This window comes from Scyliorhinus canicula, chromosome 15 (assembly GCF_902713615.1).
Source record: "Scyliorhinus canicula chromosome 15, sScyCan1.1, whole genome shotgun sequence".
Classification (NCBI taxonomy): Eukaryota; Metazoa; Chordata; class Chondrichthyes; order Carcharhiniformes; family Scyliorhinidae; genus Scyliorhinus; species Scyliorhinus canicula.
This window is the reverse complement of record NC_052160.1, coordinates 124970308-124994405: the sequence shown is the minus strand read 5'-3', so window position 1 is coordinate 124994405 and position 24098 is coordinate 124970308. Positions and strand designations below refer to the sequence as shown.

Genomic DNA, 24098 nt, shown 5'->3' with positions numbered 1-24098 from the left:
AGTGAGAAATTATATAGGTACTGGAGATCAAGACATGGAATCAGTCTAGGTAGAAATAATAAATTGTAAAGGAAAGAAGTCCCTGATGGGAATAATCTGTAGGTCGCCAAACAGGAGTTTGGCACTGGGGCACAGTATTTGCCAGGAAATATTGGAGGCTTGTAAAAAAGGTAAAACAATAATCATGGATGATTTTAATATGCATATAGACTGGATTAATCAAATTGACAAGGGTAGTTTTGAGGGAGCATTCATCAAATGTACTAGAAATTGTTTCTTAGAACAACATGTTATGGATCCAACCAGGGAGCATGCTATTCTGAATTTGGTATTGTGCATTGAGGAGGGATTAATGAGCTCATAGTTAAGGGAAGAGTGATCATAGCACGATAGAATTTCAAATTCAGTTTGAGGGTATGAAACAGGAGTCCCGCATGAGCATTCTGGAGTTAAACAAAGGTAATTATATAAGCACGAAGACAGATTTCTCCGTCAACTGGGCAGAAAGACTAAAAGTTTGGACAGTTAATGAGCAGTGGCAGTTGTTTATGGAGATATTCAATTTCTCCAAGCTAAAATATTTTCCAGAGAGGAACAAAGATTGTAAGAGGGGAAAAACATCCATGGCTAAGCAAGGAAGTTAAAGATAACAAGGCAAAACGAAGGCATTCAATATTGCAAAGGCTAGTGGCAGGCTGGAAGATTGGGAAATTTTTAAAGATCAACAAAGGGTTACTAAAAAAAATTGATAAAAAGAGCAAAGGTAAATTGCAAAAGTAACACAAAATATAAAAAAGGATGCCAAAGGCAAATATATAAAATGGAATAGAGTAGCTAAAGTGAACGTTGGCCTCTTGGCGGATGAGACTGGGGAGTTAATAATGGGGAACAGAGAAATGGCGGAGTTGCTAAATCAATATTTTGCCTCAGTTTTCATAGTGGAGGACACTAGTACCATCCCAGTAGTAACAGGTAATGCCAAGGTAATAGAAAGGGATGAACTTAGAACAATCACGATCGATAGGGAAACAGTACTAAACAAACTATTAGGATTGTAGACAAGTCCCCAAGGCCTGATGTTCTACATCCTAGGGTCTGAAAGGAAGTGGCAGCAGAGATAGTGGATCCGTTGGTTATAATATTCCAAAATTTCCTGGACATGGGAAACGTTCCAGTGATTTGGAAAACGCTAATGCTTATTCAAAAAGGGAAGGAGGCAGAAAGTTGGAAACTATAGATCAGTTAGTTTAACATCTGTCATTGGGAAAGCATTAGAATAAATTATTAATTAAGTAATAATGAGACATTTAGAAAGTCAACTCGATCTATCAGAGTCAGCATGGTTTTATGGAGGGCAAATCGTATTCGACTATAATTTGCTGGAGTTCTTTGAAGATGTAACAAGTCAAATGGATAATGCGCATCCTGTAGATGTAAAATACCTGGACTTGCAGAAGGCATTTGATAAGATGCTGCACAAAAGGTTAATACACAAGGTAAGATCACATGAGATTAGAGGTAATTTATTAGCTTGGATAGAAGACTAGCTAACCAACAGAATGCAAAGAGTCAGGATAAATGGATACTTTTCTGGTTTGCAAGATGTAACTAGTGGGGTGTCACATGATTCGATACTCGGGAGCCAACTATTTAAAATATACATGAATGACTTGGATATAGAGATAGAAGATACTATCGCCAAATTTGCAGATGACACTAAAATAGGTGGGATATAAGTTGCAATGAGTAAATAAGAAATTTACAAATGAGTATAGATAGGTGAGATGAGAGGGACAAAATTTGCCAGATGGAGTGTAATGTGGATAAGTGTGAAGTTATCCATTTTTTGAAAAATGGAAAGGCAACTTGTTATCTAAATGTAGAGAAACTCAAGAATGTTTCATGCAAAGGAATCTGGATGTCCTCATGCATGAATTGCAGAAAACTAGTAGGCAGGTACAGCAGGTAATAAGGAAGGCAGATGGAATTTTGGCCGTTATAGCTGAAGAAGTAGAGTATTAAAGTAGGGAAGTGTTGTTGCAACCGTACAAGACATTGGTGAGACCACACCTGGCATAGTGTGCACAGTTTTGGTCCCCTTATTTGAGGAGGAATGTAGTTGTATTGCAGGCAATTTAGAGGTTTACTCGATTGTTTCCAGAGATGAGGGATTTGTCTTATGAAGAGAGATTGAGCAGTTTAAGCCTGTACTCTCTATAGTTTAAAAGAATGAGAGATCTAATTGTGGTATTCATGATGTGGAGATGCTGGTGTTGGACTGGGCTGAGCACAGTAAGAAGCCTTACAACACCAGGTTAAAGTCCAACAGGTTGGTTTCGATTCACTAGCTTTCGGAGCACTGCTCCTTCCTCAGGTGAATGAAGAAGGAGCAGTGCTCCGAAAGCTAGTGAATCGGAACAAACCTGTTGGACTTTAACCTGGTGTTGTAAGACTTCTTACTGTAATTGAGGTTTATAAGATCATAAAAGGTATTGACATCACAGACATACAGCGGATGCTTCCTCTTATGGGGAAATCTAGAACAAGAGGTTATAGTTTTCGGAGAAAGGGTATCAGGCTTAAAACAGAGATAAGGATAAGTTACTTCTCTCAAAGGCTCATGAATCTGTGGAATTCACTACACAGAGTGCAGTGGATGCCAGAACTTTGAGTAAATTTAAAGAGAGAGACAGATTTTTAATTAGTAATGTGTCAATGGAGAATGGACAGGAAAGTGGAGTTCAGGCTGAGAGATCAGCCATGATCGTATTGAATGGCGGAGCGAGCTTGAGGCGCTGAATTGCCTACTCCTGATACTTATGTTTTATAAGGCTGATGTACCTTTGATAATGAGGGAAGGATTGATAGCGGTGGGCTCAGCAACTGACATTTAATTAAATTGGAGAACTGTCACTGCGGAAAAGTCAGTTTATTTATTCACTTTGCTTGCGCAGTTTTTGACAACTCACTGGGAAGCCTAGCATTCATAGATAGTGGGTCCTTCCTGATGTGCTTGGGGTCGAGATGGGGTTCCTGCTATATGGCCGGGGTCAGGATCCCGACGTGGCTGGGGTCAGGATCAAGCTGTTGGGGCCTTCACTCGCTGACATACTGATTTTTTTCCAGGAGTAACGAATTCTCCTCTACATTCGCCTCTCCCGTTTGTCTTTACTTGTGCCCTGCAGTTTACAATTTGGATCATAGCTGAAATATTTTTGTATCTGGCACTCGTATATTTTTGTTCTCTTGTACTAGACAGATGAACTCATTCACCTTTGGTTCACTGCCAGACTTCACAGGCAGCAACCCGCTCAAACGGCCATTGCTAAGCTCGAGTTGAGAGCTTTATTTGCAGTGAGAAATCAATTGTAGAATCTAATTGCACTTTCCGTTTCTCTCTCTCTCTTCAAACTTCCCTCTTCATTGCTGATTTGCAGATATTGAGAGATGTTGGATAAATGGGATTGAAGTACAGATTAACCAGGATGGGAGGAACGGTAAAACAGACTGAAGGGGGAGAATGACCTCCTCCTGTTCCTATGGAGCAGATTTCAGTTGTCACAGTACACGCTGGTGTATATGTTTCTATTAGCTTGTCCTTTGATACAGTTCCCCTCTTTCAAAAACCTCTATTTTATCCTTGACCTCTCTTTAGCACTCCCCTTGTAACCATCTCATTACACAGTGGTGAATGAGTGGCTGCTTTATGAAGCTCTCGAGGGTGGTTTACTAAGTTCCAACACTCACTGGAGCTCACAATGAAGTATAGTAATCGGGATAAAAGGAAGAAAAAGATAAGGAAGACTTGCATTTGTATTGTGTTTTTCACAACTTCAGGGTATCCCAAAGTGCTTCACAGCCAATTTTCACAAAGTAATAGTCACTGAATCCCAATGAAATAATGATGTTAGTCGAGGGATTGACCAGGACACGTCCCCTTCTCTTTCAAATAGTATATCTCTTTTTTTACATCCCGTCCAAGATGTGGGTTTGGTTTAACATCTCATCCCTCAGCGCTGAGTGCCAGCCTGGATTTTGTGCTCAAGTGACTGATTTGAGAGGGGAACGAACAACGTTCTGTCTCAGAAGTATTACCAACTGAGCCATGGATGGCAGAGATGAGGTACATGATGGTGTCCATGGAGCCAATACCCCAGCGAGAATCAGCAATTTCAGTGGTAGAACACTGGCCAGGAAACAAGTCATCATTCGATGAAGCAAAAGTTGTTAAAAGGCCAATGTTGGCCCCTTCAAAAATCCTCTTTCATCCTTTAAGACTATCTTTAAAACCTAACTTTTTGACCGAGCTTTTAGCCACCTGCCCTTATCTTTTTTCTTGATTCAGTGTCTTACTATACATGGGAACTGCTTTGAGATGTTTTATTATATTAAAGCACTGTGAAATTGCAAGCTGTTGTAAGGGTGCTTGTGTGCTCGTGTGTTTTCAGGTATAACAGAGACTGTGGCCCAACTTGCTTCAGGGTGGATAGCAGACCAGAACTATGCCAGCAAGTACCACTACCACAAAGCTTACCTTCTCATGTGCGGCCTCTCCAACCTGTTGGCTCCACTGGCAACCACCTATGCCCAGCTGATGACATATGCCGTGTTCTTTGCTGTGTTCTGTGGTGGATACATGGCTCTGCTGCTCCCAGTCTTGGTAAATCACTAGATTTTCTTCTTTATACCTACAAGTGTCAGTTCAATCCTTAATTTCAAGGTAGTTTCTTAAATATCTTTTGAATGAAAATGTTGCCCAGAAGTGTCCCTTTGTGGAGTTAGTGAACACATATTTAAGGAGTTGGTGTGAGAGTTCACAATGAGCCATTGGTCCATTTATGTTGAGTAATTTTTCAGTAATAGTGCAATCAAGCATAGTAGAAATCTACCCCGAGTTGAAGGAATGAGGACTTTTCCCACAAGGAGGAGACCCACCATTTTAAATTATCTCATTCCGGTGGCATCAATTATAGGAAAGCTGTTGGAACCTCTCTTTGATGCGGTCTTCCTGGGGCTAGCTCACTCAACCAGAAGTCATATTGTTAATAGATAGCAATGACATGCAACTGGATCTGGTTGTGCCAGTTTTCTTTCTTAGTAATTTTTGTGTTCTGCAGGTTGACCTAGTGGGTGTGACAAAAGTACGAAGTTCGATGGGTTTTTCAATGTTTTTTGCCGGGATTGGCTGCCTGACGGGACCTCCAGCAGCTGGTAAGGTCATGCATGCTGTTCCCCAATTATCAACATTCCATGTTCCTCAACACTCAACTGTTCCCAACATATAATGTTCCCCAACACCAGGCATTCTGGGAATTGAGCTATTTTTTGAGTGCAACTGTCTACACTGATATCGTAAGGGATCCTGGTCAGGTATTGAAAGATTCTCCTGTCCAAATTAAGTAGTAGTAGAAAACCAGCAGTCCCTGGGCCTTCTCTCAAACAGGCATCCTGGCTAAAATGACCCTATATCCTTACACATTGGATGTGCTGTGTGGCTAATGGGCAGGAAACAGCGATTGGGGATAAGGGATTATTTTTCAGGTCGGCAAGCTTTAACCAGTGGGATCCCACAGGGATCAGTGCTGGAACCACAACTGTTTGCAATATATATTAATGACTTGGAGGAAGAAAGCAAATGTACTGTAGCCATATTTGTGGACGACACAAAAATAGGCGGAAAGGAAAGGTGCGAGGGATGCAAACAGTTTGCCAAGACATATATAGGTGAAGTAAGTGGGCAAAAAGATGGCAAATGGAGTATAATGTGGGAAAATGTGAAGTTGTACATTTTTTTTTTTTTTTTTTTCTTTTTTTATAAATTTAGATTACCCAATAATTTTTTCTATTAAGGGGCAATTTAGCGTGGCCAATCCACCTACTCTGCACATTTTTGGGTTGTGGGGGCGAAACCCACGCAGACACGGGGAGAATGTGCAAACTCCACACGGACAGTGACCCAGAGCTGGGATCGAACCTGGGACCTCAGCGCCGTGAGGCGGTTATGCTAACCACTAGGCCACCGTGCTGCCCTAAGTTGTACATTTTTGAAAGAAGAAAACAAAAGAACAGTATTATTTAAATGGAGCAAAACAGGAGAAAACAGCAACACAAAGGGACACAAAACACAAAAAGCTAGCGCACACGGGCAGCAGGTAATCAGGAAGGCTAATGGAACTTTTGCCCTTATTTCAAGGGGGTTGGAGTATAAGAGTAAGGAAATCTTGCTGCAACCGTACAAGGTACTGGTGAGACCACATCTGGAGTATTGTGAGCAGTTTTGGTCCCCTTGTTTAAGGAAATATATTATTTCATTGGAGCGGTTCAGAGAAGGTTCACTAGGATGACCCTCTGTAAAGAGGGATTGTCTTATGAGCAAAGGTTAAACAAGTTGGGACTCTACTCATTGGAATTTGGAAGAATGAGAGGTAATCTCATTGAAACATACAAGTTTCTTATGGGGCTTGGCAGGGTAAATGCTGAGAGGACGTTTCCCTTCATGGGAGAGTCTCGGTCCAGAGGGCATAGTCTCAGAATAAAAGTGCACTAGTTTAAGACTAAGATGAGGAGGAATTTCTTCTCGAGAGTCTTTGGAATTCCTTGCCACAGAGCTATGGGGGTAGAGTCCTTGTGCATATTTAAGGCTGAGATAGATAGATTCTTGATCAATAAGGGAATCAAAGATTACAGGTAAAGGGCACGAAAGTGAAGGTGAGAATGTCTGATTAGTCATGATCCTATTGAATGACGGAGCAGGCGTGATGGGCCGAAAGACCTATCCCTGTTCCTATTTCTTGTGGTCTTGTGGCTAACCCCCCTGGGAGAGCACTAATTAATGTGAAGTGGGTTAGCAATTATGTTCAAATGTTTCTCAAAGGAGTTTACATGAATGAGTTTCTTAGAGATCTAAAACCAATGTGTGTGTATATCTGTGCGTGTGAAATAATTGCCCGAGTGTAAGTGTGATGCCAGCCACACTTTTCAACAAACAGATCTGGACCTGGAAGCAATGACATAAGGTAACGGACTAGCAATCACTCTGGACAGGGACTTGACTATTAATGCAAGTCTGTCATGAAACAGGCACAGAAAATTAGAATTCATACAGTGCAGAAAGAGGCCATTCGGTCCATATAGTCTGCACCAATGCTCCAAAAGAGCACCGTACTTAGGCCAACTTCCCGTTCCATCCCATAACCCCTCCTAACCTACGCATATTTGGACACCCCTGTTCCATCCCCATAACCCCTCCTAACCTACGCATATTTGGACACTAAGAGGCAATTTAGCATGGCCAATTCAGCTAACCTGCACATCTTTGGACCGTGGGAGGAAACCGGAGGACCCGGAGGAAACCCACGCAGATTCCGGGAGAACGTGCAAACTTCACACTGGTGCTCATGTAAATCAGCTTGTCAACTGGAAGTAATCCGCACGAATAGGGTCCTGCTTCATCCCACCCTCCCAAGCCTTCCTATTTATCCCCTGGTCCCACATATCCATTTTCCAGGAATTAAAGATTAATCGGCAGGACATTTCTGCTCAGGGGTTTTTCATTTTCTTTGAACACCTTTGTTTATTAGTTATAAAGTAATTGGCGATGAAATAAAGGTTGACAGCCATGAATCATTGAGAGACTAATCCAATCTTGCCCAATTCATAGTAATGAAAGGTGTAGCTTCGAGTCAAACAGACTGTGACTCATTCTTTAGCCCAGAGACTTATTATTGTCAATGCTATCATTCCTAAAGATGCCTCTTTCTGCTGAGTTTCCGTTAAAGGTGCCTATTTCTGCTGAGTTTCGGTTCGGCGGACCCCTGTCCCCCTCTGGCTAACAGGCCCCTGTTCCATGGTGTGCAGACCATACCATTCCCCAGCCTAGCCACTGCATGCCGCTGGTGTAACTGGAAAATAACAGCCCATTACTTTTACACCAAAGCAATGTGGGAAATTCTGCTTTATGAGCATGTTACAGATAAAATAGATTGTGTCACTTACGGTGATGTAGCTTATTTGTCTTCCAGAACGCTTTGGGCAAAAGTCCATATTAAAAGGCTTTTATTTCAATTAAAAGGTTTGGAAATCCAATGACTTGGATATCGAAAACACCAGTCTACAGGGATAGCTTTTAATGATTCAATAGTTCTTGACCTCATCCCTTTAGTAGTCTGGTGACTATGGTCAACTGTACTTTGAAAGGGCTCTCAACAATCTCTGGTTATATGGAGTATATTTTACATTTAACAATTCCGTGGCTCGGGAGGAGAGCTAATGTCAGTCACCAAGTTTAGTGGTTAGATTCCCAGTCCCTCCCAACTTTCATTCGTAAAATTAAAAAGCAGAAAGCAGGCTGCAAATATTGACCCCAGGAACAGGCAATCAGTTCACCCAGTGTATCCACAACACTAAAGGGAGGAGAAATCTCTACCGCTTTAATTTATCCACACCTTGCATAATGTGTTCAGTTCTAATCACATCACAACAAACACAGAACAGCGTGCGGAGGGGACAATTAAATTGATCCTGACTGAAGTGGGGATGGCCTATGAGAAGAGCCTGGATACTCAAACTCTGCAGAAACCGAGTTTAAGGGATGCTCAGAGGAATCTAAACTGGTATAAAGTTAAAATAGTGAAAGTGAGAAGGATTTTAAAGGAAGTTTCTGCACTCAAGGAATGTGAACCATATGGAAAGAGCTGCGAGTCAAGGCAAGTGCACACTAGATCAGTTGAAATGCAGCAGGTGCTAGAACAGGACAATTAGCATCAGAGTGAGATAGACTTTGAGGGTATATGCGATATCTTTAGCCCTGCCCTAATTGAACATATTTAACAAAAAGACAGGGCAAAAATGGAACTGGAATCATTCATCCTAAACCTGCAGTTTACAGGGCATCCTAAATGACAGCGACATGGATTTAAATAATCGGTAAGGTGCTACATCAGGGAGAAACCGGTCAATCTCTGTACGCAGACTGGGGTAGCTGAGAGGTCCTTTATGGGTTGAGGAGTGCATTTTTAAAAATAACCACTTCACACAAGGAAACAAGCTCTGATGAAATGATGTGGTCAGTTCTTTCTCTTTTACCTGTTATCCTGAAGATGTTTGGGAAACCTACACATGTTTACAGAAGGTGATGATAGAATAGTCTTACCACAAAACTAGTTACCCAGAGACCCTGGGTAATGCAGTGGGGACCCAGTTCGTATGCCACAATGGTAATGGTGAAATTTGAATTCAATTTTTTAAAAAAATGGAATTATACATCTAATGATGACTAATGTTCTTACCTGGTCTGGGGTCGGGCCTACATGTGACTCCAGATACAAAGCAATGTGGTTGACTCGTAACTGTCACTCATTGTTTCTTTTTCAGCAATGGGCAGTTGGGAAACAAAGGCTGGCCAAGCCAACAATGCCCACACCCTATGAAATTTTTTTTCAAAATGTGCAACCCTGTCTAACCAGGGCGGGGGAGGAGGGTTTTTGCAATGGGACGACTTCACCAATCCCATTCACAAACCATACCCAGTCCAAACCCAAGTTATGCCAGACCCCAAATTAAACTTGACCTGATCCAGACCTAGAACACAAACCCAGATCCCCAACGCAGCCTGGTCCTGACAGGTGGGTTAGGTTAAAATCACAACCTTGTAACTAGTCATCCGGTAGTACAGAACTAGTAGTATTGCTGAAAAAGAAACTATTTTGTTGAAGCTTTCATCTTGCACTTATCAGAACAATTACCTAGAATACAGTGCAAGGGAAATGGACAAATTTACATTGTGAGAAGAGGGTGCTGATCGGTTGGCAAGTGGACTCTGGTGGAGATATTGCCATGGAGAATGCAACCGTTGAAGGCGATGACAGTTAATTACCACACATTGTTTGAAATTTAAACTTTAAACCACGCAGTTTGTTAGCACTGCTGCCTCATAGCTCCAGGAAACCCAGGCTCAATTCCAGCCTTGGGTGATTGACTGGTGCAGTTTGCACGTTCTCCCTGTGTCTGTTTGTGTTTCCTCCCACAGTCCAAAGATGTGCAGGAATATTTTATTCTATTCGATGAAGTTAGGTGGATTGGCCATGCTAAATTAACCCTTAGTGTAAGTGAATTGGCCATGATTAGTGCATGGGGTTGCGGGGATAGGGCAGGGGAATGGGCCGAGGTAGAGTACTCTCTCGGTGGGTTGGTGCAGACTCGATGGGACAAATGTCCTCCTTCTGCACTGTAAGGATTCCATGGTCAAGGCATTGCCCAGAGAAATGAATCAGTGAATCACTTATTCTATTTTGCTGAAATAGGCAGTGTATTTATGTTCTTCGGCCGGCGCGGACCACGAAGGTCGGCCGGGTTGGGTCTCGAAGGTTGGCCAGTTGGTAAAAATAGGTCCCCGGAAAAAAAGTTTGAAAAACACTGCTTTATTGTGAGAGGCATTGAATACAGAAGCATGGATGTAATGATGGATCTGCATAAAATGCTGGTTTGACCACAGCTGGAGCTTTTGTACAGTTCTGGTCATCGCTTCACAGAAAGGACATAATTGCCCAGGAGAGAATGCAGAGGAGATTGACAACAATGTTGCCAAGCCTTGAAAATTGCAGCTATGAGGAAAGATTGGATAAGCAAGTGTTGTTTTCCTTAGAGCAATGGAGGACAAGGGGTGACCAAATTATGAGGGGCCTAGACAGGAAAGACTTGTTTCGCCTAGCTGCGGAGTCCGTTATCAGGGGGCATAGTTTTAAGATGATTGGTCGAAGGATTTAGAGCGGACATGAGGAAAACCCTTTTGGTTGGTGTCTGAAATTCATTGCTTAAGTTGGTGGTTGAAGCTGAAACGCTCAATTAACTTAAAGGTACCTGGATCTGCATCTGAAATACTGCAACCTACAAGGCTACGGAGCAGGTGCTGGAAAATGGGATTAAAATGAGCGACTAGTTTTTCTCTTTTTTTGGCTGGTGCAGACAAAATGACTGACTGGCCTCTTTCTCCATTGTAACCATTCTCTGGTTCTATAAAGCCTGGGGGAAAAGAACCAGGTGGTTGAAGTGGCTGGGCTGTAGGAATTAGGATGAACTTTGATGTTGGATGGGATGAAAATTCTCCTAATTTCTATACATCCTATAAAAAAAATTAATATTTTTGTTTTGATGTTTGCCAATCCTAAATATAAGCCCCAGCTCTATAAACGTTCCAACCATGGATGGGTTCTCCGTTTCTGAGACTAATGTTGACGCCGGAGCAGGATTTGTGGAGTTCCACGACAGCAAAACTGGCGCTGCAGCTGTTAAGGTGCTAGCACCAGTGCCACGTGGCACATAATCAATTCCAATGAGAAATGGTGCATGATTTGCTGGGTCTGTGATTGACACTTGGGAGGCTGACAAGCTGCAGATATATATATATAATATATATATATATATATATATATATATATATATATATATATAAATATATATAAATAATATATATATTACAATCCCCACTCACATTCATCCCAGCCAACAAGATGACACTGGCCCGTACAACTGATGGGTCAGCTGGGGCCAGAAGGCACCCAAGTGGGTGGCCTGGGGGGACACATATACGACCTGTGGCCTTGAGTTTACAGTGGGCCACCAACATTGTGCGCAGCTACATGGCTGCCTTGTCGGCTCTGGCAATGGTGTTCAATGCCCGCTCACCCCAACCCCACAGCTCACCTCCTGGCCAACCCCCCCCCCCCCCCCCCAAGGTACTCTCTCGGCCCTAGCAGAAGCCCCCTGTCCACTGGCACAATTGTCAGCAAACTATGGCGATGTTGGAAACTTTCCTTACTTTGGGATTTTTAAAAGCACAAGTGAACCGTGCCATCGGGAACTTGGCCCATCGAGGCGGAGAATCGCGGAGGCCCTTGAGAATACCGGGTCAGGCCCGCGGACGATATGCAAATGTTGTTTAGTGTACATGCAATTTGGACCTCATTCACGCCACTGTCAAGGTGATGGAGAATTGCGATTTGGCATAGAATCGGCGCCCACACCTATTCTCCGCCCAATCACATTATCCGATTTCGGCCAACAGAGAATACCGCTCCATGAGTTTCAACATTTTGTGCCTATTCTATAATATCATACAATTTGTGTTAACTATGATACACCAACATGGGAGATCAGTGGAGGCAGGGGGAGGGTAGTGATAATTTTACTCTCTGTCGGGGTGGCGATGCGGGGGAGAGAGAGAGAGAGAAAGATTAGATGTACTATTTGTGGTGTGTCTGGATAGAGACATTCTATCGCCCTCTACCAGTCTGAGGCCTTCAGTCTCCTTCTACTGGTCTGAAAGTTTTATTGCAGGAATCAGGTTTCATATCCAAATTTTTTAATCACTAAGGCCAGAGATAGAGGCAGGGCAGGCAATGCAAGAGGGGAGGGATGATTAAATTATACTGTCACAAAGATACACTAAATCAGTGACTTCCAAATATCTCTACTTGGGAGCCCAACATTCCTGGGAGCACACAGCATTAACAAGTGAATGAGTAGGAATGGAGAGTCACATGGTGCTGCCATTGCAAAATAGATTTGCAGCACAGAAATAACCTGTCCACAAGTACAGAAATCTGATGCTATGAAACGCGGGCTTGAAAATCGACCCAGAATGGCATTAATTCAATTTCTGTATTTCTCGGAACCGAGTTGGGGTATTCCTTTCTTTCTAAGTGAAATAGACGGGATAGGATCAGGGGTTGAGTTTTGATTTTCACTTTGCTTCTGCTTACAATTCAACACAAATCCTACTACAAGGCACACACCAGTGATGCAAATATGAACCTTCATGTAAAACTCCTGGTTATTGGCGTCAACATTTCACTTTAAACTGTACTTAGCTGTCAGGGTCTGGAAGGTTCCACCTTGACAAGCTGGTGGAAGATGATTTCATAAATAATTTTAAAAGGGGAGGGGGTTTGGACAAGTCCTTGAACATTGATTGTGGCAAGTTGGGTAAGTTAATGGAATGTTAATCTCTTTTGCTTGCTTTTAAGGAATTAACTAAGGTTTACTGCTCACGTTTTCCAGCCTTAAGCAGGGTTTCAGGTCTCTACTGGAAGATCATCTGATCTGAAGCCAGCTAATTAAGGAAACTAGGGCTAGCTAACTCAAGATATATAAACAGATATTTCAGTGCACATAGAAGCTGGCACTCCTTTGCTTTTGCCTTTTCTAACTTTTTCACCCTGTTGGAGTTGGTTCTTTCTCTACCAAAGGGGCAGAAGTTAGCTATGTGGTGAGATGGTTTAAAAAGAATACAAACTGATGTTAAACTTCATATATATTAAAAAGGAAATTAATTAATGGAATAAAATAATTTTAATTAATAAAGGCACATTAAAGATGGCAGGGCAGATGGTGTGTCAGAGCTGCAGCATGTGGGCACTCCTGGATGCCAGTATGAGCCAGGGCAAACATGTCTGCAGTGTTTGTAGCTTGAGCTTTGGTTAAGTGTCAACGAGCTGGAGGCTGAACTGCAGACACTGTGATGCATCAGGGATGGGGAAAGTTACCTGGATACTTTGTTCCAAGAGGCAGACACACTCCTAGCGCAGGTTCTTCGGATTTGTTTGGTGGTTAGGGACAGGAGAGCATGACTGTGGGTGAGGCACGTGAAGGGACCCAGAGGGCAGGAGTGCAAGAGACCGAGCCTTTCTCCAACAGATTTGAGATTTCAGCTCGTTTGGAGGATATGGGGACTCCAGGATAGACTGACCATGGCACTATGGTACAGGAAACCCTTCAAGTGAGCGGATCAAAAAGGGATGTAGTGTTGCAGAGGACAGTATAGTTATGGGGATTGAGTCAGTTCTCTCCAGTAAAGACCGAGAATCCAGGTGGCTGTAATGTCTGCCTGGTGCCAGCGTTCAGGACATCTGGTCGGGGTTGGAGAGGAAGGATCCAGATAGAATAAGGAAGGAGATTCTGCATAGTCAATATGAGGAGCTAGGCACCTAATTAAATAGAACCTCATGTGCAAATTGACATAGGACAATTTGATTAAGAGAAATGAATGCATGGCTCAAAGACTGGTGCTGGAGAAGTGTTTCTGGTTCATGAGGCACTGGTACCAGTATTGGGCAAAGTGGAACCTGTACTGTTGGAATGGAATCTGAACCATGCTGGGATCGATGTTCTAGTGAGCCACATTCTCTGCTTCCCTAGTTATGTTTTCAACCAAATAGTTGGGGAGGGGAGGAGAGAGAAAGAGACCAAATTTTGGAATGTGTGGTAAATCAAAGAGTAGAGGCAAGACAAGAGAGAGAAAGATGAGAAATTATAAATAGATCATGACAGGAAAGGGCTAGAAAGTACATTGTTCAGAGTGCATCTGCAAGTAAGGCTGGTGGTTACAGAAATGATAAAAGGACAAAACTAAAGGCTCTGTAAATGAATGCACATAGCATTCAAATAAAACAGATGAACTGATGTTGCAAATGGAAATAAATAAGTACGATCTGATAGCAACTACAGAGACATGGCTACAGGACGACAGAGATTGAGACCTGAAAATTGAAGGGGACATGACATTTTTGAAGGACAGGACGCCAGGAAAAGGTGGATGGGGGCTCTATTAAATTAATGATGGCATTGACACAACAGAGAAGGATGACTTAAGTTCATAACAGCAGGATTTAGAAATGGTTTGGGTAGAGATGACAAATGATAGAGGCAAAAAGTCACTTGTGGAAGTGGCGTACAGCTCTCCTAACAATAACTATGGTTGGGTAGAATATAAAAGAAAAAGTGTCAAACAGGTACAATAATAATCAGCGATGATTTTTATCGCCATAGACTGGATAAATCAACAGGAAAAGATAGCCTAGGTGAGGAATTAATTGGGTGTTTTAGGGATAGTTTCTTAGAACAGTTAAACTCCAGAGTGAGCCAGAGAACAGACTATACCGGAATTTGTATTGTGCAATGAGGCAAGAATAATCAATAATCTCACACGAATGGTCTCCAGCTGCAGCTCCTGGAAGCCCAGGTTTCAGAGCTGGAGTGGTAGCTGGGGACACGGTGGAGCATCCGCTAGGTGGAAAGGACCATGGATAGCATGTATGGAGAGGTGGTCACACGCAGGCTCATACTCCACATGCAGGAAGGGAATGGGTGACCACGAGGCAGAGAAGAGAGCTAGGCAAGCAGTTCAGGAATCTCCTGTGGCCATTCCCCTGCAAAATATGATTGCATTTCCCACTCAGTTTGAGAGAGGAGTGGTACCAAGACGAGGGCATGAAAGTAGAGCCAGCTAAAGTGAACTGGCAAATTAGGCTAAGGGATAGGTTAACAGGGATTCAGTGGCAGACATTTAAATTGTTTTGTTAAAGAGAAATGTTTAACCAGTTTATTGGAGTTGTTGGGATCCCAGTTGGTGCTATAACTGGATGGGAAGATCCCAGAATGGAACCCTGGCTCAAGAGACAGTCACTAACCTTTTTTTAATAAAACATGGAAGAACAGAGTCACAGGACCACTAATTAGTTTTAACAAGAAAAATAGTTTATTAAACATGAGAAATTAGATTGTTATACAATCTTCCTTTACTCCCCCTGCTTAGTTTAACAATTACACACATATTTTAAGATTAACACGGATTACAAAGTATATCTTAAGCTACAATGGTCTCATTAGCACAAAGTCCCTTTAAAACACACAAGATGACTGTGGTAAGACACACTCCTCTCTGAACCCAAGTGAATGTCTGTGGATTTCTCCTCAAAATCCCCCCCAGATGATTCTTATGCTGTGAATTACCTTAACTCACCGAATTCTGGCTTCCACTTTTAAAAGTCACAATTTCAAATCTTCTTTTAAATTATGCTTTCCCTCTGCTACTTCCATCAAGGTTTCGCTTTCAGGTTTTACACCTTTCTCTTCAGTTTTCTTTTGTCTCATGGCTTTTGTCTTAAAGGCTTTTACACAAATGGCGAGGTCCAGCCACCAATTTCCACAATTATTTCAAATAATATCTCCCAAACTGTAGTAATTTATCTCAAACCTTCGCATTACTGCAGGTATCTTTCTGGCCTCTCCTATGCCTTTCCAACTCTTGTGGCTTTACTGAACAGTAATCTGCTCTGGTTCCTAGTTTCCTCCATTCTGTTAACTCCAGACTACTTGGAAACTTCTCATCATTTCTCCAGTTTCCTTAACTAACTGGACTTTAGATTTCCAACATTTGTTTTCTTCTTTTAAAATTTTTTTTAGAGTACCCAATTAATTTTTTCCAATTAAGGGGCAATTTAGCATGTTCAATCCACCTACCGAGCACATCTTTGGGCTGTGGGGGCGAAATCCACGTAAACACGGGGAGAAAGTGCAAACTCCACACAGACAGTGACCCAGAGCTGGAACGAACCTGGGACCTCGGCGCCGTGAAACTGTAGTGCTACCAATGCACCACCGTGCTGCCCGGCATTTGTTTTCTTAACTAGTACTCCATAGTATGGCTTTTATTCAAGCAAGGCTGAGAGATGTTCCCTCTTTAGCCCTCTAAACCCAACTGCTTCGAGCAGAGCTGAGAGCTGCTTTCTCTTTCATTATCTATCTCCAACTGCAATCAAATTAGCAAAACTAAAACTTAAAAGCTTCTCTACCTTACTAGGCCCTAGTTGCTAAGCAACGACTGCTGGTTTATTTACTCTTCACACCGTAGCCCTTTCCAAGCATAACAGATTCACAGTTGGAATTGAAACCACCCCCACAGATAAAACACCTTTGTCCAGCATGAATCTAATGAAAGCTTTTAAAATTCTAGGCACAGAAACATTAAATTAAACCCACTTAAATGTATCTTATTTCTAATGTTTACCAATACAAATATAAATCCCTTAAAACTACCTTTTGTTTTCTTAAAAGAGTTCTTTGAAGGAATAACACGTTCTGCGGACAGAGCAAACGGTGGATGTACTTGCACTTAGATTACCGAAAGGCATTTCATAAGGTGCCACCTCAAAGTTATTAAAAGCTCAATATGTAGGGAGTAACTTATTGGTATGGATAGAAGATTGGCTAGCTAACAGGAAACAGAGGAGTATAAATGGGTGGGTTTTTTTGGATGGCAGGATGTAACTAGTCATGTGCCATGGGGATCTGTGCTGGGGTCCCAACCTTTTACAAATTATATAAATGATTTAGATGAAGGGACCCAAGATATCGGTGCTAAATTTGCTGATGATAAAAGATAGGTAGAATAGTAAGTTGTGAAGAGGCAATAAGGACGCTGCCAAGGAACATAGATAAATTAAATGAGCGGGCAAAGATCTGGCAAATGGAGTATAATGCGGGAAAATGTGAAATGATCCATTTTGGAAGAAGAAAAAGCTTATTATCTAAATGGTGAAAGATTGCAGAGCTCTGAGGTGCAGAGGGATTTGGGTATCCAAGTGCATGAATCACAAAGGTCAGTATGCAGGTCCAGCAAGTAATTAGGAAATCTAATACAATGTTACCGTTTATTGCGAGGGGAATTGAATGTAAAAATCAGGGAGGTTATGCATCAGTTGTACAGGCCACTGGTGAGACCACATCTGGAGTAATGTGTACAGTATTGACGAATGCGTACAGTACCAATCTCCTTATTTAAGGAAGGATACAAATACATTGGAAACAGTTCAGAGATGTTTTACTGGATGAATACCAGGAATGAGTGGATTGTTGTAAGAAGAAAATTTGGACAGGTTAGGCTTGCATCCACTGGAGTTTAGAAGAGTAAGAGCCAACTGGATTCATGTCGAGAGGGCTAGAATAGAAGACCAGGGATGTACTTCTGAGACTATACAAGGCTCTGGTCAGACCCCATTTGGAGTATTGTGAGCAGTTCTGGGCCCCGTATCTAAGGACGGATGTGCTGGCCTTGGAAAGGGTCCAGAGGAGGTTCACAAGAATCATCCCTGGAATGAAGAGCTTTGCATAACTTCTTTGCTTTTATACTTGATACACCTTTTGATAAAACCTGGGATCCTTCATACTTTTTTTTTAAAAAACAGCTTTATTAACTTCCTTCTCACTTTTAAAGATTTGTGTAGCTCTGCTCCTCCTTTTACAGCTGTACCGTCTAACAAATATTCCTTCACCTGACTCTTCCTCCCCACATGTATCACCCATGTATGTCAATTATCTGCATTAATTTTTATCTTGAAATCTATCTGCCCGATCTCTTAACCTGCCTCTGTCACAAACAGTTGCCCCATGTATGTCAATTATCTGCATTAATTTATATCTTGACATCTATCTGCCCGAATTCCTAACCTGTCCTGGTCACAAACACTCTCCTCCCCAGTGAACGATTCTGTTGATGCTATGCCCTTCCCAAATGCAGTTCTACTTAAAAAGAAATTCCCAGCACATTCCTCCAATCTGAAAAACATGCATGAACTGTTTGATTTGTCCTTTAAGCAACTTCCTACCTATGATGTTCACTTCTTTTAACACTATGTGCCTTGATCTTGAATTTTTCAATGTGACGCGTTCTCAAAAACGTTTAGAAAATCCATACATACAAAACGACTGAATTTCCAGCATTAAAGCATCTTTATTTCTTCCGATTATTACATTTTCCCCAATATAACTTGCCCTTTTGAATTGGTGCTGGTTAATTTAATGGACCCAAGAATATTTTATTTTATAGTTTGATATCTAGGTTAACAATCCATTTAACAACTTCAGCTAACACAGTTTAAATGGTTGTGATGCCACAAGAATGGATCTCTCAGGGCAGAAGTTCAATATATGGGTAATCGTCTGATTCTGATGGTCACAGTCACAACTTGAGCTGTTTCTCATGTTTCACTTATGGACCAAGTGGCAAGATCTTCTTCGGATCATACCATATTTTCCATGGAACACAGAGGAACCTGGCACTTTACCACTCGGGTCAGTTACCAGGTTGCGTTTGGCGATGTTTGCAGTCAACCAGCAAGTGAGCCATTGAAATGTGGGGCTGGCATCAGTTTATAGCGTGGGTTCCAATAAGGACTGCAGGATTTCAGGTAAGTGCATGGGGCGTTTCTGTGATCCTGTGTCAATGGGAACAATGGAGGATTCCAAGCACCTTGCGCCATTAATGTCTAAAATCAGACAAAATGTGGATTGCGTGTTCAAGTGGCAGGAAAAGAAATCAGGGCTTGATACGGAATCTTTGCAATGCTGCTGATGAAAATGTTTGAAGAATGGAACTATGATGCATGATCAATCACTACTGAAGCGAGATTGTAGTCTAATTGAAGGCTTTAATGAGTAACTAGTTACCCCAGCAGCTCCGGTACAGAATGACTACTGTGGGTGAAACACAGACTCTTATGCTCTGCCTGCTGGGCGGAACCAGCAGGCAGGTTCTACCACTCATACTACAGTATAAGGTACATCCCACCTATGTACCGCAATACCCCTAATATAGCCTACCACAAACTATAAATATTCTTTTCCCCCAAGAATGTCATTGTAAAATGAAACAAAAATGAATGATCATAGGGTTGGTTTTATGCTGGAACAAGTATTTTCCAACAATCAATCTAAATGGCCAAATCGCTGTCTATCAGGTTTGCTCATGTGTAACATCTGCCCTCTGGTGTCAACTGCCCAACAGCTCATTCATATACATAATAAACTGACTGGGTGAGTAGCAACACTGCTTATGTCAGAATGCACCATCACAGTCTCCAAAATTAATCTCATTACCTGCTTCCATATCCCTGAATCAATCATGAAGTAATCCCACTTACCCACTCTTCCCCTAGCCCTCTTATCAATCCCAAATGATTTCCACTCTCTCCTCTCATAGTCCTGGTTCAATCCAAAGTCATAATTCATTAGCCGGTGCTCTTCCCCAATGATCTGTTTCAATGCTACTGCCTTGCTTATTCCCCATTTCCCCTTGTCAAAACAAGACTAATTCCATTTCTTCCCAATGATGTAACATACTTATTCTTAACCATACCCTGTTCCAAATCATTATTCTGAGATCAATCAGCATAAATAACTTTCTCCTGTCTTTATCCTGACTCTGTGACCATTTGAAATCAATGACCATCTCATCGCTGATCTAAATTCAACTCCTGTTTTTTCTATTCACTCCATCAAAACTTTACAAATTGTAAACTTCTCAGGTTTTATAGCAATAGTCTTAAGTTTCCAAAGCAGCTCCTCATATGGTTTCATACCCCATTCCATAGCTTTAATGCCCTTTCCATAATGATATTTAAAAGTTCCTGTTAAGTGGAAGCTGTGATCACAGCATTGAAATAATACAATGTGAAATAAACTCGTCAACTGAACATCTCTTGCAAATTTTGCAGGTTGGCTATATGACTACACGCAGACATATGTCTGTTCTTTCTACCTGGCTGGTGTGTGCTACCTGCTGTCTTCTATTTCTCTATTTCTGGAGCCCACAGCACGAAGATACAAGGCAAGAAAGCAAGCAGAGAATCAGACAGTGAAGATGGAAACAATCACAAATGTGGCTTGTAGAGCCGAGTCTCAGAATGGGCAACGTATCATCCCATCTGATATTAGGACTGAGAAGCTAGAACACATCAGCTCTGTATAAAGGAGACTGTGATCTACCCAACAAGGATTTGTATTCTCTGATACACACACTGGGAAGGAGTCACCTTATTTTAGAGTCACCTTATTTTATAGATATACAAGAGCCAGGATTTAAAGATTGTACTTTTTTATTTCAATACAATCCACTTAAAATTATATTTGTGAATATATTTGGGCAGAGGGCTAGGAATATCAGTGCTGGGATTGGAACAAGTTTTAACATTGTGTTTATTGTTGATATGAAGTCCAGGAAGTGCCGGTGTTTGTTGTTGATATGAAGTTCAGGAAGTGCCTGAATTACAAACAGGAAACCTCCAACACTCACAGTGTCCTTCAACCTGGCTCAGAGCGAACAGCACCAATGCATTTATTTAATTTCCCACATCGCCCATACTTCTCCAAGTGAGGCTGCAAATTTGGGTCAAACTATGTCACTTCTGGTTTTCTGCTGTGCTCAGGAGGTGCTAAATTGAGCCATAAATCCATTTCAGGCAGCTTTCCTGACCAGAGGCAGGGACTCCAATTTCCCAATAAGCACCCCAACTTCTCTCCCCGTCAACCCTACCACAAACAAAAATCATTTTCTAGTTGGTACCCATTATTAAGAATCTTCATCAGGAGGGTGGCACGGTGACGCAGTAGTTAGCACTGCTGCCTCTTGGCACCGAGGACCCGGGTTTGATCCTGGCCCCAGGTCACTGTCCACGTGGAATTTGCACATTCTACCCGTGTTTGCCTGGGTCTCACCCCCACAACTCGAAAAGATGTGCAGGGTAGTTGAATTGGCCATGCTAAATTGCCCCTTAATTCGGAAAAAAAAAATGGGTACTCTAAATTTACTTTAAAAAAAAAAGAATCTTCATCAGGAATGGTCCCAGGATTCAGGCTTAGGATAGGAGGGCTTTTTACCGATTACCCTAGAATTTAAATATTCACCACCAGTTTGCAGCATTAAAACACCTCCACTCTTAAGAAGTCACACAGACTCAAAGCTTTGACTGTTTTTCTCTCCACGTTGCTGCCAGGCCTGCTGAGTTTTTCCAGCATTTTCTGTTTTTATTGTAAAAAACACCTCCATCTGCTGAATTTTGTCCAAATGTCTCACAAACAGGCCAGGCAGCAAGGCTGGGATACTGGTAGAGGATTCACTTTGCCAAAGAGTTACCCTAAACCAAGTTTTTTTTTTTGGAAGTACCTCTTTTTTGTTGTTAATTTACTGCAAGAAAAAGTGTGATGACGGCATCCAACACAGAACCTGTAATCAATTCATACTGTACTTACCATGTCTGCTTGTGATCCAGCTGCTGCCAGTAGCCACTGCTGTTATAAAGTCTTTAAGTAGTTTTTCTCCCCATTTCAAGCACCCAAAGGTTCTTCCAAAGTCAATTACCACACAGACACAGAGTTAGAAAGATGCATTTATACATCATCCTTAACAGACATTTCAGTGCTTCCAGTTACTAAGCAGGAGGAAGGCAATTAGGTTTGTAAAGGCAGGGAGAAAACATCACAGGGATTGAGGGGATAAGATCAAGTTGGTCAAAAACTGCCACCAGAGGAGGATGCAAAGGAAGCTACTAGAGGACTAATAGGCTTGGAATAGGATTCAGGCAGCAAAGGTTTGGTAGCGGCCAAACCTGAAAATCAGAATAAAGATTCTTATTTTTAATCTAAATTTAAGAGTACCCAATTATTTCTTTTTTTAATTAAGGGGCCAATCCACCTAACCTGCACATCTTTGGGTTGTGGGTGTGAAACCCACGCAGACACGGGAGAATGTGCAAACTCCACACGGACATGACCCAGGGCTGGGTTTCGAACCTGGGTTCTCAGTGCCATAGGCTACAGTGCTAACCACTTCACCACGTGCCACCCTGCAGAATAAAGATTCTGAAGATCATTGTACAGGGGGCTGGGAACGAGTGGGATATGGACATGGTCTAGGGGCATGTGGCACAGATTATGGATGACAGGAATGTGCAATGTGTATCGGGTGTGATCAGCAAACCAACCTTTGGAATGGGGATTAGAGATGACACGAGCATAGATAAATTACATTCTGACCTTAGCCAAGCATTCCAACTGCATCAGTGTGGCCTTCCTGACACAGCCTTCCTTTGGCTGGGTGCAGAATGAGTTTGGGACAATGTCATGCCATCATCAACAAGACATTAGATTGAAATAATCCAAACTCATTCCCCATCGCAGAGCAAGAGGACTTTCAGTCCCGAGTCTGGGTTCAAACACTGGATCCCAAACTGATAGGTGACCAATCTAATACGATGACAGCCATCTCTACAAAATGTAATTCCTGAAATAAACATACATATCAAAATATAAATCCATTACAAATAAGTACTGAAGTTATCGAGGATGACAGCTAATTTCTCCCTTTCTTGGAGACAGTTTCAAAAGCAGAACATTTATTTCCCATTAAATCTATCCCAAAATAATAGCAATCAGCCATGTTTACTTCTCTGCCCAAAGGATCCATACTTAAACTGTGGAAACGGCTCATTATAGATTTTATTGTATATAAAAAAATTTAATAAAATTCATCTTTTCTTGAGCAGTGCGTCAGTTCTGGGTTATTGGCAAAATATATGGTTCTGATCATTCAATAAAAGCGGATTGCAAAATAAAGACAATGAAACAAATTTTGTATTCATTGAAGTACTTCATGGATGCCATCCTCCACAAAGTTGTAAAGGAAACCCCAGGATAGATTGAAGATTACGTTCTTGTTCCGAGTTATCACTCACGTAGACATGGTAAGATGCACTTACCTCGATTGGTTCCTCGTTATGCTTTCTCAATATTCTACGTGGTCAGGATTTTCTTCATCAAATTTCTAAGTAAAGCTTGAGCAAACATTCCTGTGCAACACAAACTAGATAGATCTTTGTAACTAGTTTTTCCTCATATTTTGAATCTGGCGGGGGCCCCCCATCATCTCTCAGGAAATCTCAAGAGTACCATGTAAAATACTTCCCATTGGGATTATTTTTAAAATGTTGTCAAATAGTCAGATGCAAACTGGAAATATTTATGGCAGCTGAAAGTCAGCCTGTAATAAGAGCTTAACCCTCAACATGACAAGTGAATGGATTCCAACAGCTGCACACTTTGAGGCATTTAGTAGCATCAGCAATGATTCCTCGGCTATTGCCAAGATACCATTACTGTCATTTTGTCAGCATTAATTCTTTTTTTTTTAATTTAAAGTACCCAATTGCAATTAAGGGACAATTTAGCATGGCTAATCCACCTACCCTGCTCATCTTTGTGTTGCGAGGATGAGACGCATGCAGACACTGGGGAGAATGTGCAACCTCCACATGGCCGGTTACTCGGGGCGGGGATCCCACCCAGGTCTTTGGCGCCGTGAGGCAGCAGTGCAAACCACTGCACCACCATGCCGCTCTATCAGCAGATATGTTTGATGGCATTCTTTGCAAACATTCTTGGAATTCTAGCTTCGCTTCGGTTTAGTTGGGTTGGTCACAAGACTCTGTCTA

At 41.9% G+C, this 24098-nt stretch overlaps 1 protein-coding gene across 3 annotated transcripts in view; it reads left to right on the top strand.

Annotated features, from left to right (window-relative positions):
• Positions 1-23149, top strand: part of slc16a4 (solute carrier family 16 member 4) — a 145832-nt gene extending 122683 nt beyond the window's left edge. For all 3 annotated transcript variants that reach the window (XM_038819820.1, XM_038819817.1, XM_038819819.1), the window contains exons 8-10: positions 4449-4660; positions 5118-5211; positions 20328-23149. In XM_038819820.1, coding sequence (XP_038675748.1) covers positions 4449-4660; positions 5118-5211; positions 20328-20581 — 560 coding nt within the window. In that variant the 3' untranslated portion in view covers positions 20582-23149. The remainder of the gene's footprint in view (positions 1-4448; positions 4661-5117; positions 5212-20327) is intronic.
• Positions 23150-24098: the final 949 nt, after the last annotated feature.